The sequence below is a fragment of the Typopeltis vanoorti genome, chromosome 15 (assembly GCF_054136105.1).
Source record: "Typopeltis vanoorti isolate ZY-2024b chromosome 15, IOZ_Tvanoo_1.0, whole genome shotgun sequence".
Classification (NCBI taxonomy): domain Eukaryota; kingdom Metazoa; phylum Arthropoda; class Arachnida; order Uropygi; family Thelyphonidae; genus Typopeltis; species Typopeltis vanoorti.
This window is the reverse complement of record NC_143563.1, coordinates 86,280,007-86,294,841: the sequence shown is the minus strand read 5'-3', so window position 1 is coordinate 86,294,841 and position 14,835 is coordinate 86,280,007. Positions and strand designations below refer to the sequence as shown.

The window sequence follows — 14,835 nt, the reverse complement described above, 5'->3', positions numbered from 1 at the left end:
TTCAGCATATTGAAAAATGTCAGTGTGAATAGAGCAGTAGGACTGGATGACATGTCAGTCCACATACTATGAGAATGTGCAAGAGAATTGGCATTGTCTTCAACAAAGTTGTTCAATCAAATCAAGTCTCAGGTCTAGCAAAGTTCCAAGGTAGTGGAAAAAGGGTAAGATAGTTCTATGACAAAGGTGACACCAAGACAGAATTAGCAAACTACAGACCAAGTAATATATCAGGAGTAGTTAAAATACTGGAAAAGTTGGTTAAAGGTAAAATCCAACAGTGAATGGATAAGGGTATAATCCTCTACAGTAAGCACAACTTTGTAAAGGGTAGGCTGTCTCAGTTTATCATAAAATGTATTCACATTTTATGATAAAGTGACAGTGGAATTGGATAAAGGCTACACAATGATATTGTTGGATTTTGCAAGGGCATTTAACAGAATACCACATGGAAAACTATTACAAAAGCTGGAACAGTTATGGATATGAAGCTTGTAGCAGATCTGTGCTGGCATAACAGCAAATTGTACTGCTGTTTTATACATCTTCCCTTTTACTTGTACTGGCATCCTTCTGTTATATAATACTCCAGGCAGCACTATCCATTTCATCTGGCCAGTGTTCATGTGATGTTCCATGTCTGCTTCAATGGTTCCATTCTTTATGTTAATGTACATGAAGTTATCAACCTTCTTGAGTGGGGATATCTAGAAGGTATATGATGTTATTGTTGGAGTTATTCAAAAAAAATCACAGCACATGAACTGTAATAAATTTAGTTTAATCCAAGCAAACCAAGGTTGCACCTGAAAATATCTTCAGGACTGAAGTAAGGTGGTACATCCCTTGGCAACTTGCAAAGGTGGACCAAGTTCTCATCACTCCTTGTCTCAGTATCTCCCATAATGCAAAGCACATCTCCTTGCAGACATGTATACTGCTATGCATTAAGGGAAAGGCCACTACCCAGACCTGTTTCGACCTTTATTGAGGTCTCGTCAGTGGGAGGCAGACCCAGAGAAGCAATTGAGGTCGAAGCCAGTCTGGGTAGTGGCCTGATGAGAGCTTGGCGAGTTGCCAAGGGATGTACCACCTTACCTTAGTCCTGAAGATATTTTCAGGCACAAACTTGGTTTGCTTACACTTGGATAAACGATTAAACTAAATTTATCATAGTCTAACCAAGTGCAAAATAAACTTCCAATATCTTTCTCTAAATCCAGAGTAATTTAATAATAAGGTGGTACACCGGTTGGCAACTCGTATAGGTAAATATGACCTCTCAATTGCTTCTGCCTGAGTATCACGACTCTGGGCCTGCCTCCCACTGACGAGACCTCAATAAAGGTCGAAATCGGTCTGGGTAGTGGCCCTTCCTTTAATGCATAGCAGTATACATGTCTGCAAGGAGATGTGCTTTGCATTATGGGAGATACTGAGGCAAGGAGTGATGAGCGCTTGGTCCACCTTTGCTGCCAGTTGCCAAGGGATGTACCACCTTACTTGAGTCCTGAAGATATTTTCAGGTGCAAACTTGGTTTGCTTACACTTGGATAAAGGATTAAACTAAATTTATTATAGTCTAATCATCAACTGTAAATCTTCTGGGTCATCATTCATCAGGACAACGTTGTCAGCATATAAAATATCTCATGTGGCAGGTTGGTGAATATCTACTATTAGATAGTTCATGACAAAGTTAAATAGAAGTGGGCAGTGGGCTTAGTGTTGATCCTTGATGTACTAAATCTTGATTTTCAATTCTTTGCTGGTTCCTTCTGGTCCTCTCACTTTAGCTGTGACATTCTGGTACATATCTTTCATTTGGTTAATATAATATTCTAGGACCTTCTGTGATATCAGTGCTTGCCATATTAAATTCTGTGGAATGCAATCAAACACCTTTCGAGATCAATAAAGTAATACCTAAGTAAAACTTAGGTTTTACTTCAGGAAATTTTAAATCTACCTAAAAATAAGTGGATATATAATATTCTTCATATAAATAACAAAAAATTATACAATTTTAACTGGACTATTCATAAAGTTATAATCATAATTATAATCATATCATAATTAATAATGACTGTTTATAAATCTTACCTGGACATTTGGGTCACCAAGTAACCTGACAATTGCAGGCATCATCCTAGCAATTATTAGAGATGGAGCACCAAAACTAAATGTGCACAAAATATAACATTATATTATATAAAGGAAAATAAAATAATAAGAAAGTGATATATACAAATATTTTCTCTCTTACCTAGTAAAGGTAAAAAGTCAACTTAAAGTTGTCACATTTTAAGAATTCCATCTGGAGGAGTGTGAGTGCAAATAAATTGTGTAAGAAATAGTGTGCAGTATGTTGATGTATGAGATGACTGATGATCAAAATGATATTACTTGCAAGACATTGCACTTGAATGGTTTTGATGTCAGATGCTTTAAGAAATTGCTGTTTAGTGAAAAAGTGAATGTTACTATTCAGGAAAACTAGCTGTATCTGGGTGGTTGCATGAAAGCATACATTAAACTATGGGGTCAAAATTGTGAGCATAATGACAGATAAAGATGACTTGGAAAGGATGACAACAGGAAATGGAGTATGCACTTTTTTCTTGTGTGTATGTGCACGAAGAAATAAGTGTGTTACAGTGGGAACAGAAAGAGAGATTTGGTTAAGATATCACCTCCAGCTTCCTCTCTGAACTGGTCATGTTGCAAGACTTAAAATGAACCACCATCAGCCTGATACTCGACCTGCATGGTAGTGGAAACAGGAATAAAGATGAGTTCTTATTATTGGCAGATACAGTGGGACCAAAAATTATTAACATCAGTTAGTCCTGACTGATAGAGTATATATTATATTATAGGAAAAGAATATGATGGCATCAGTGTATTCAACAATGTAGAAAGGTTGGAATTTTGCTAGAAGACAAATCCAACCAGAATAGAAATTTCTGACAGCAGTTTTAGTAATGCAGCTAGTACAATGCATTCAAGGCTGTTTGGTGCATATATTAATAGAACAAATACACAACTGGGGTGGTGCTGCTATAAACCAGAATCAAAAAGAGGACTATTACATGCAGTTTTAACTATGGTGATGCAGACTATACAAAAGAGAAAACATCCAAATCAAGGGAGAAAAAAATTTATAGAATTATTCAGGGTTTCTATAATAACACAGACATTCTATAATATTGAATTATTATACTTGAATACCTCAGTATTCAGGGATAAACACCAAGTGATGGAAGGGTCTCTCAGTTAAAGCATATTGCATATGGTAACATCTGATATTATATCTATAAATGAGTAACTGTTACTCCACTAACAGGTGAGAGAAATCATGCTGTTTTGACTTGGTTGGTGCAAGAACAGAAAAGGTTATACTGTGCCTAACCAAAAGGCACAGTATAACCTTTATAAATTAGTAAGTAACGATGTTATATACAAAAAATGCAAGTTTTAAAAAATTTAACAGCACAAAGCAGTATCTACATATAAATAGAATTTATAAAAAATAATAATAAAAAATAATAATCAAGCAATAAAATTAGAAATTTTATAAATTAATTATTTTAAAAAAATTAAAAACTTCATGCAATTTATCTGAGTCTGATAATATCTGCTGAGTATATTCATTCCTTTTAAGTGAAGTAAAATGCTGGAACTCCAAGAATGTGACAAATGGTGAGACGTGTGTTGCACTATTCACAGAATGGTGGGTCATAAGCAGTGGTGAGCTATGGAAATTTTAAAAAAGGGCTCGCACTGTTGGGGGGGGGGGGGGGGGAACGTATTTCACACAAAATCTTATTAATACAGCTTATAATAGATTTAGTTTAATCCTTTATCCCAGTGAGAGCAAACAAAGTTTGCGCCTGAAAATATCTTCAGGACTAAATATAGTGTTGTACTATCTTATCCAGTAAGTAGTGCAACACCAAGGCAACTCGTGGCAAAGGTGGAGCAAGCTACCAGGCACTTCTAACCCAGTATCTCCCATAATGCAAAACACATTTCCTATGTGGATATGTATACTGTTATGCATTAAAGGGATTGGCCATCTACCCAGACTAGTTTCGACCTTTATTGAGGTCTCTTCAGTGGGAGCCAGGCCCAGAGCTGGAGATACCAGGCAGAAGCAGTAGCAAGTCATCTGTGCCTATGGGAGTTGCCAAAAGGTTTATCACCTTTTTTAAAAATTACTCTGGATTTAGAGAAAGATGTTGAAAATTTATTTATCACTAGGTTAGACTATAATAGATTTAGTTTAATCCTTTATCCCAGTGAGAGCAAACAAAGTTTGCGCCTGAAAATATCTTCAGGACTAAATATAGTGTTGTACTATCTTATCCAGTAAGTAGTGCAACACCAAGGCAACTCGTGGCAAAGGTGGAGCAAGCTACCAGGCACTTCTCACCCAGTATCTCCCATAATGCAAAACACATTTCCTATGTGGATATGTATACTGTTATGCATTAAAGGGATTGGCCATCTACCCAGACTAGTTTCGACCTTTATTGAGGTCTCTTCAGTGGGAGCCAGGCCCAGAGCTGGAGATACCAGGCAGAAGCAGTAGCAAGTCATCTGTGCCTATGGGAGTTGCCAAAAGGTTTATCACCTTTTTTAAAAATTACTCTGGATTTAGAGAAAGATGTTGAAAATTTATTTATCACTAGGTTAGACTATAACAGATTTAGTTTAATCCTTTATCCCAGTGAGAGCAAACAAAGTTTGCGCCTGAAAATATCTTCAGGACTAAATATAGTGTTGTACTATCTTATCCAGTAAGTAGTGCAACACCAAGGCAACTCGTGGCAAAGGTGGAGCAAGCTACCAGGCACTTCTAACCCAGTATCTCCCATAATGCAAAACACATTTCCTATGTGGATATGTGTTCCACAGTGTCCCACTGAAGAGACCTCAATAAAGGTCGAAACTAGTCTGGGTAGATGGCCAATCCCTTTAATGCATAACAGTATACATATCCACATAGGAAATGTGTTTTACAACACTATATTTACAGATAGTACAACACTATATTTAGTCCTGAAGATATTTTCAGGCGCAAACTTTGTTTGCTCTCACTGGGATAAAGGATTAAACTAAATCTATTATAGTCTAACCTAGTGATAAATAAATTTTCAACATTAATACAGCTTGTTTACAAATTACAATCAAAAAGTATGAGAGAACAATCAACCTCTAAAGGCTATCATTTTTAAACAAATATTTCATGATCTAAACATGAAATATTTGCAATCAACTGTGTTAATTTATCTTACATAAGAAAAACATTTTAACTAACAAAATATAAGAATGAAATCTTTTATAAAAGATTTGATTAGCTACTAGTTTTACCATACGACTGGCTACCAGAAGGATAAAGATAGCGCATACGCTTATTTTATTTTCAAACTTGGATGCATTCATTATAGAGGAGTTGAAACAAGAATTCCAAATAATCTACACACTGTCGATTAGACTAATTTTTGTTAGGTTACCGTATGAGTTTGTCGCTTAATTTTTTTCAAAAAAAAAAAAAAAATTTTTTTTTTTGAAAAAATAAAAAAGAAGATCAAGGGGCTCGCAAATTTGAGAAAAATTTAACAAAGGGCTCAAGTGAACCCCTTATAGCTCACCACTGGTCATAAGCCAACAGTAAATGAGAATGCATAAGATAACTGACCCATGCAATGTAGCTGAATATCAAAAATAAGGACCTTCAATTTGTGCACTAATTGTAGAACCTTGAAAACAAATGGATGTGGATTATGAAGAGGAGATGAGATGGTCTGTAAAGAACTCAATGACATAAATTATACACTTTTGGTAGTATTTTTGTTTAATATGCACAAGTGCAAGCAACTCGAGATCTGTTTCAAACAGAGAATTAAGCATGCAGAACTTTTTATAAATATGCTCTGCATGCTTAATTCTCTGTTTTAAGAGACCTCCAAGTAGTAAGGAACTCATGTGTATTTAATCTTGTTATATTTCACCTCACACCAATTGGCTTCAAACTCACTGCCACATGAAAAATGATTACTAGTATTGCAGTCACAGGTCTCAAACTAACTGGATTCAAGACATTAGCAGCATGCCTCCTCCTCCTCCTCTCAAATCCTGTCTATCCTGCATAAAAATACTTACTCTTTGCAATCGATACCAGTTAGTATGTACTTCTGATAGCCAAGTCTCGCTAATGCCTACAACATGAGGTCCCAACAGATTAACCAAGGCAACAAACTCTACTCCTATATTTATGATACTGTTAGCATTTCTAAATATGAGAGTATTTTTAAACATATATTGTATTAGGAATGTTCTCATAGCAGATAGGAAAATATCTGGCATGAATCATCTGAAATGAGAAATAATATTTGCAACATAGTTCATGACAGAGCTGATAAAGAAATCTTAAAAACTTACCTATCTAATGTATCTTGTAACAGAATCATTACTTGCTCTCTCACTTTCCAGTTTCTATGTGTGAAGGCAGAAATGAGTTTTTCAAAAATATACTGTAATAAAAATTACATAATCTTAATAATACATAATCACCGCTAACTCATAAAATACAATCAGATCAAAATATGCACATTAAGCCATGTCCTCATTTCATTCAAAGCCATAACTTCGAAAAAAAAAAAAAGCTTTCTGCTTTGACTTTCTGTTTTCAATGATTGCATGCTGGTTTGGCAAAGGAACTAACTCTTGATAATATGTAACTGCTCTGAATTAGTACTTTATCACAATTCATTTTGTGATAACAATGCAGTAAGTTATTTTGCACAAATCAAGTTTCAGCAAATTATCAAAAAAAAAAAAAAAAATTCTGTTGAAAACAATCTTTTTTTTTTGATGTAGCAATTTCACCTGAAGGCAGTAAGTTGTAGTCGCTGATACCTTGCAGTTTGCAAGGTATCAGCACTGCAAGATGATTAAAAATCCTGAAAGTAACAAATTCTTTTACTTTCTACCTGGCTCTGGTAGGTGGACTGAGGTAATAGAATGAATATGGAAAGATAGGTTTAATAAGTGCAGATAGTAGAGGTAACAAAGGCAAGTAAAACTGTTCAGCTACTAAGTGACCATTTTGCAAGGATAAATCATCCAAGCAAAGAAAGATACTGTTATGACAGAGGTGACAGGGATTGATGTGAGAACAGGAGTTGATGAATTAGAGGTACTTAGGATATTGCAGAATTTGAATGCAAGTACAGCTGTAGGATTGAGGGTAATGATGGACAGGAAGTTAAAGTTTGAAGAGCATATTGCAACACCTGGCAGAATAGCTCATTATGTACTTGGATGTTGAGTCCAATGATATGTAGAGATAGAAAAGTCATTATTTCTCTTGATGAGGTTACAATAAGGCCATATCTTGTCTACCATGCACAAATTTGATCGCCTGAATTTCTTGAGAGGATGTAAAGATGGTGGAAACAATCCAGAGATGAGCAAGCAAGCAGGTAACAAGGTGCGTGGAATGCTCCCAAATGAGGACTGACTGAAGGTATGCAGGTTGCAAAATGTAGTTGACAGGCAGAAAAAAAGGGTAGATGATAGAAACTTATAAGTTACTAAAAAGGTTGTTCTAGAAGATTGACAAAAGTAATTTTTCCACATATCATGAATAGAGAGAAAGCTAGGAGTCACCTATGCAAGTTGCATTAATGCATGGTTAGTAAGGGTCTGCAAAGTAGATTTTTAGTCTGAGGGTGGTAAATGACTGTATGGATTGCCAGAGGTGGCTGTGAATGCTCTGACAATCAATCAGTTTTAAGGAGAAGTACAATAGGTATTGTGCGAATGATGGTTAGTGTGGTATCCCGTGATGAATCTGTCGACATGGAAATACCTGTATTATAATAATAATAAAGAATAAAAATATTTCATCAAACTGAGTTTAATGTGAAGCAATAAGAAATTTTTTGTCTTCACAAGGTGAAGTGGGAACTGTTTCTCTCCTGTGACATTAAACTGTCAATGAGACCCTTTGCAACCTCATAATGGTGGTCTCTAGCTTAAATATCCTAACTAAATCTAAAGCAATAAATAATATTTTGGAGATTATATAATTCAATTTAAGGTGATAATAAATATTCATTTTGTCATAATGTATATAAGCCAAGCCATTATTCTCACAGGTTTCTTGCTAATCCAGTAGCTAATAGGGAATCTTCATAAGATCACTTGATAGATATCAGAATGGAGGGATGCTTATTTCCAAGTGCATAGAAGAATGGCCTTAAAATTAAGTTTTAATGAATATATAAACAAACATTATTTTTCAAAATTATCTCCACCATGGGATCCTTATAAGTCTTACATGATAGTCCCCCAAGCCTGGATGAAGGAGGAGGATCGGTCAGATGAGTGTTGATGCTCTGACAGTAAAGAAAAAAAACACGATTGTTATCCGATACCTATACGATCAATAGTTAAAACATGCCAGAAGTCCAAGTTACAAATTGAACGATCAGGATTGGATCGAAAAGTGGGATACCAAAAGGAAACAGAAACTAAAAGGTCTATTATCAGTAGGAACATGGAATGTATGGACACTTTGGATGTCAGGAAAACTAGTATTGCTTCACGAGGAAATGAAGAGATATCGGCATGATATACTAGGACTGGCAGAGATGCGATGGACATCATCAGGAGAGATAAAGAATGCGAAGTCATAAGGTCAGAGCATGACACCAAGCACGAAGCAGGAGTTGGTTTCCTTCTTAACAAAAAAGCTAGAAAGGCACTGTTAGGCTACAAACAGTCAATGAACGAATCACAGTAGCGAGTCAAGCAAAACCATTTAACATATCAACAGTCCAGATATATGCACCCACATCTGACAGCACAGATGAGGATACTGACTTATTTTACAAAGACCTGACAGAGACAATATAAGCAATACCAAAGCAAGATGTACTAATTGTTGAAGGAGATTGGAATGCCAAAGTCAGAATAGATAATGATGGTTGGAAAAGCATCATGGGAAAATATGGTTTTGGAGAAAGAAATGAACGAATGAAAAAATGTTAGAAATTGAAGTGGACCACAAGATGATGATCTGTAACACAAGATCAGAAAAAGGAGTGTCGAAAATAGACATGCCGATCAAATGATGGGAATCATTTGATCATAGTTTAGCGATTGAAAACATCAAGTTGAAATTAAAAAGAAAATATAAACTCCATCATCAGAAACCAAGAGATACAGCAAGAATATGCAAAGCAGAAATAGCCAAAAGGTACACAACAGTGTTAGAAGAGAAACTTAAAAGTGTGGACAAAGAAAAAAATCTAATCTAAAAGTGAAAGTAGTAATGAAGGCAATAGAAGATGCAGCTAAAGAAACAGTACCAGAAGAAGAGAAGATCAAGAAGAGATGGATTAGACAAGAAACACTGAAGTTAGTATGTACAGGAGAAGGGAATGTTGAAGATAAGGGGTACATCAGAACAAATAGAGGAGCAATACAGAAGAAAGAGTAATTAGGTGAAAAAAGCAGTCCGAATGGATAACACGAAATGGTTAGAAGCCAAATGCAATAATATAGAACAGCACTATGGAGAGCACAAAACTAGGGAGATAAACAAAATGATTAAAACCTTAATAGAAGGTGGCAACCGAAACAGACCACAATTAAAGATGAAAATGGCAAGGTATTAATGAATAAAGATAAAATTGCAGCAGTAGATAAGATACTGTAATGAGTTATATGAAGAAAAAATTAGACTTAGATAGCATTGGGAAACTGAAGAATTGAAGCAGATATCACCACCAGGTAACGAGTATAATATGGACATTATAAGAGGAGAGGTAGAAAAAGCAATACAATGGCTAAAACGCAACAAGAGTCCTGGTAATGATAATATCACTGGAGAAATGATTAAATATGGTGGCGAAAGTATGGTTACAGAAATGCACCTAATATGATATGGAATGCCAGAGGAATGGGCGAAATCGATATTAGTGACATTATACAAGTAAAGAAATAAGCTAGAATGTAAAAATTGTAGAATAATTGCTTTGACAAGTTATCTTGGTAAGGTGGTGGTGATGATATTGACAGAAAGATTGAGAACACAATTGGAAGTATAACTTGCAGATGAGCAAACAGGTTTTAGGAAAGATAGAACTACAATTCAACAGATTGACAATGTGGTTAATAGCAGAGAAAGCGAGGAGAAAAAACAAAAACATATACAAGGGTGGTCTGAAAAGTTCTAGGCCTTGACCACAGATGGCCACCATCAGCAAGAATTTTTTTCTAGTTGGTACATCTGTCATAAGCATCCATGTGAAATTGCAAGTCATTCTATCAAGTAGTTTGTTTTATACGGCTGTCTGAAGCAAAAGTGTTATCTGTAGCCTTTGAAATGGATAAAATTGAGTATCGTGCAGTTATAAAATTCTTTCTAAAAGAAGGTTTAACGCCAAAACAAATTCATTCGAAGTTCATAAAAGTTTATGGGCACTCTTCTCCTTTGTTTTCGACAATTAAGAAATGGGCTGCTGAGTTTAAACATGGCCGTACCAGCCTTGAAGATGATCCACGTGAAGGACGTCCAAAAAGTGTATTAACAACAGAAATAATTGATCAAGTGCACAATCTAATATTGGATGACAGGTGAGTCAAAGTGCGTGAAATTGCTGAGACTATAGGCATTTCAAAAGAACGTGCTGCACTTGCTCACAGCAGATCAAAAACGGACTGGCATGAAAATCTCTGAACAGTGCTTAGAGCATTTTAACAAGATTAAAACTGATTTTGTGCGTCGATTTATTACTATGAATGAGACTTGGATTTGCCATTACACACCAGAATCCAAACAGCAGTCAAAACAGTGAACAGAAGTCAGTTGTTCAGCTCCAAAAAAGACAAAGTCGGTTCCATCAGTAGGAAAGGACATGGCATAGGCATTTGGGGATGCTAAAGGCATTTTGTTTATTAATTATCTTGAAAAGGGTAAAACAATAACCAGGGAATATTATTCCGATCTTTTAATGAGAATAGAATGTAAAAATTTGTGAGAAAAGACCCAGTTTGCAGAAGAAAAAAGTCATCTTTCATTAGGACAATGCACCTGCCCATAAAGGTGTTTTGGCAATGGGAAAATTAAGGGATCTACACTATGAATTGTTGGAACATGCACCCTATTCACCAGATTTGGTTCTTTCTGACTTCTATCTCTTCCCAAAACAGACTCTTCCTCGCTGGTCAGCGTTTTTCTTCGAGTCAAGAGATGATTGCAGCTGTAGAGGGGTATTTTGCAGATCTTACTGAGAACCACTACAGGGACAGGATAATGGCACTGGAGTATTGCTGGAATAAATGTATGTCTTAAAGGAGATTATGTTGAAAAAAAATTTTTTTTTTGAAATTATAAATTTGTTTTTTCATCGTTAGGCCGAGAACATTCCAGACCATCCTCTAACTTTGTTGATTTTCAGAAGGCATTTGACAGTATGGACCAGAAAGTGGCATTAGCAGTGCTAGAATCCTATATAATTGATAGAAAACTAATAGCTATATTAAAAGATGTGTATAAGAATGCAGTTGCAGCAGTTAGAATAGGTGATGATTTGGAGAAATGGTTTAGAACAAGCAGAGGTACTAGACGGGAGGGGGGGACCAATATTACCAAGCATTTTCTTTGCACATTTAGAAAGAGCAATGGACAAACTGAAGGAAAATGCAAAAAGAATATCTGTACACGGAATAAGAATTAACAATCTGAGATTTTCAGATGGCATGGTTATTATTCAAGAAGATGAAAGAGAACTACAAAAAGCACTGAAACTGTTAAATGATGAAGGGAAGAGATTTGGACTTATGAACTTGGAAAAAACAAAGAATTGCATTTGGTGAGAAGAACATGAAACAAAAGTGGATGGAATTGATATAGAAAATGTAGAACAATTCACATATTTGAGAAGTAAAATGTCATATGATTTGGACTGTAAAAAAGAAATAAAGATCAGGATTGCAAAGGGAAAAACAAATCTGAAGGCCCTGGATAACATCTGAAACAGTAAAGTAATCAGTCTGCAAACAAAACTAAGAGTACTGGAAACATGTATCTTCAGTGGTGTACTGTGCAGATCTGAAATGTGGGTAATAAATAAGGAATCAAGAAAAAGAATTTTGGCATTTGAAAGAACTTGTTATAGGAAGATTCTAAGAATAGCATGGGTAGTACAGAAAATCACAAATGAAGAGCTCTATCAGAAGACACAACCAAAGGAGAATCTAATGCAGTAGATTATACAACGGAAGCTGCAATTATTTGAACACATCTGTAGAATGAGTGAGGACCAGAAGATAAAGACATTTGATGTTTGGTATTATGGATGGTGTAAGAAGAAGAAGAGGGGTAGACTATACAAAAAATGAATAGACAACATAAAGGACTGATGTGGAATTGGTTTACAGAAACTGTAACAATGTGCATTGGACAAAAAAAAGGTGGAAGAAGATAGGGAAGGAGGCATCGGACACCAACAGGCATTGAACCCATGGTTCGTGATGATGATTTATCAAAATTATGTTTTCTCCAGGTCAATCTTATCAAATTCCTGATATATACCCTCAAGGGGTACAGGATATGATAGTACTACATCAAAAATTTACATCATTATTAACTTCCTATCTATTTCCTCCAAATCAGTTTGTTAAATGTCAAGACTCCAATATTATCACTTCTTATATTTCTGTCTTCTAAGGCAGCAGTTGCCAAAGTGTGGGCCGCAGTCCCCTTGGGGGCTGTTTGTTTTGTTGAGGGGGGGGTTGAAATAATGAAAACAAATTTAAAATGTTTTAAGACAAAGTGTGTGCCATGTCAAATGTGTATGCAAGATGCTAAAAATGTAATATTTGATTTTTGCAATATTCACTGTGTATGTTTTGTATTGAATATAAATACAATAAATATTATAATAATATATATGTCTGTATTATGATTTTTTTCTGATGGGGGCTGTGAAATATTTATTTTTCCAAGGGGGGCCTTTGCATCCTTTCTAAGGCACTTTTTACTGCATCAATCCATCTATATTTTGGTCTTCCTCTGGGTCTTTTTCCTGCCAACCTGGCAGAAAAAAGATCCAGAGGAAGACCAAACTTGTTTTGCTAATCTTTCCTCTCCCATTCTGCTTAAGTGACCATACCACCTGAGACTAGCTCTGCTAATGCATTCCTGGATGCTGACAATATCAAGTTCTCTTCTAATATCCTTGTTTTTAATATAATGTTGCCATTGATGTCATCTGTTCATGCCCCTAAACTTTCTCAGGACTCTCATATCTGCAGTATCTAGTCTTTGGTCAAGTGTTTTACTTTTGATCCAGCTCTCAGATCCATAAGTTAAAATTGGTTTGAATACTGTCTTGAATACAGCTAATTTAGGGTTTTGGATAATTTCTCTCTTGTTCCATATAAATTTATTCAGTTGACTTCCTACCATACCAGCTTTGTTGATTCTGTTGTCTATTTCCATATTTAATTTACCATCTTCACTAAAAATCATACATAAGTAACTGAAATGTTTTACTTGTTGTATAAGTTCTCCATTCACAATGCAGTTGATATTTTGAATGTTTCTTCCTATTTTCATTATCTTTGTCTTTTTAATGCTGACCTTCATACCATATCTATTACAACAGTTATTCAATTTAGTCAGGGAATCTTGCAGACTTGTAGCAGATTTATTTAGAAGTATAACATCATCTGCATAAAGCAAAGAGCTGAAATTAACACCTCCAATTTTGATATCAGGTTTAATACCACTTTCCTTCATAATGTGATCCATATAGATAATGAATAAGAGAGGGGGATAATGTACATCTTTGTCTGACACCAGATTTAACATTAAACCATCTTCCTATACTTCCTTCAATTCTAACTGCTGACTTATAACTCAAATAAAGACTAAGTATTGCTTGATATAATGCCCCATTAACACCATATAACTGTAGCATTTGAAATAGCTACTCTCTTGGCACCTTGTGACATGTCTTTTCAAGATCTACAAAACTTAAATACAGATCTTTGTTATATATTCCCATATATTATTTTCAGTACATGGTTCCTACATCAATACTCTGACACTGTGAAAAGAAAGTACAAATCTTTTCAATTTCATAAAAGCTTAACTAAATGTAGAAATCCAAACTAATTAGCCCATTTCCTGCCAGATTTTTTTTTTTTAATTATTTTCTTGAATGAAGTAATGTTTTTTGCATGTAAACAAACATGAGATATCTAATTTTATAATATAGAAAGTAAAAATATTATTTTTATTTATTTAAAAAAAAAAATCTCCATTTGGGAATCACGGTACATGACATGTAATTAATTATATCATTATTTTATAAATGCCACTGAACAACACAGTCTACGTGTAACCCGACATCACACTTTACATGTTGATTCCTAATATTTTTCTTACAGACCGCACATTTCCTTTGTTTTCCATCTAATGTTCTCTCTAAATAACGCCCTACAGGAATTTTTCTCACGTCTTCTGGTAAACGCTTCTGGGAATTCACACTGTAGGATGGCCTCCCACTATTTTGGGGATCAGATTGAGAGTGTTTATTCAAGCAGGACTTCGCAACCATTCTTCTGAAATCCAATAGTGGTATTTTTCCATTAGCACTGCAGTATATGAGATAAGCATTGAGTATAGTATCCATATCCACTGCATTAGTGAAAATTGGAAAATACCATTTCTTGCCTCTAATTTTTATTCAATACTTTTGTATATTCCAGTCAAGCTTATCAACACCACCCATGTACTTATTGTAA

General features: G+C 35.1%; 1 protein-coding gene across 7 annotated transcripts in view; it reads right to left on the bottom strand.

The window, feature by feature from the left end:
* Nucleotides 1-14,835, bottom strand: part of chb (CLIP-associating protein) — a 723,643-nt gene that overhangs the window by 616,160 nt on the left and 92,648 nt on the right. For all 7 annotated transcript variants that reach the window (XM_090405359.1, XM_090405362.1, XM_090405366.1 and 4 more), the window contains exons 6-7: nt 6,451-6,542; nt 2,107-2,182 (exon numbers count right to left, since the gene is read on the bottom strand). In XM_090405359.1, the coding sequence (XP_090261485.1) occupies nt 2,107-2,182; nt 6,451-6,542 (168 nt within the window). The remainder of the gene's footprint in view (nt 1-2,106; nt 2,183-6,450; nt 6,543-14,835) is intronic.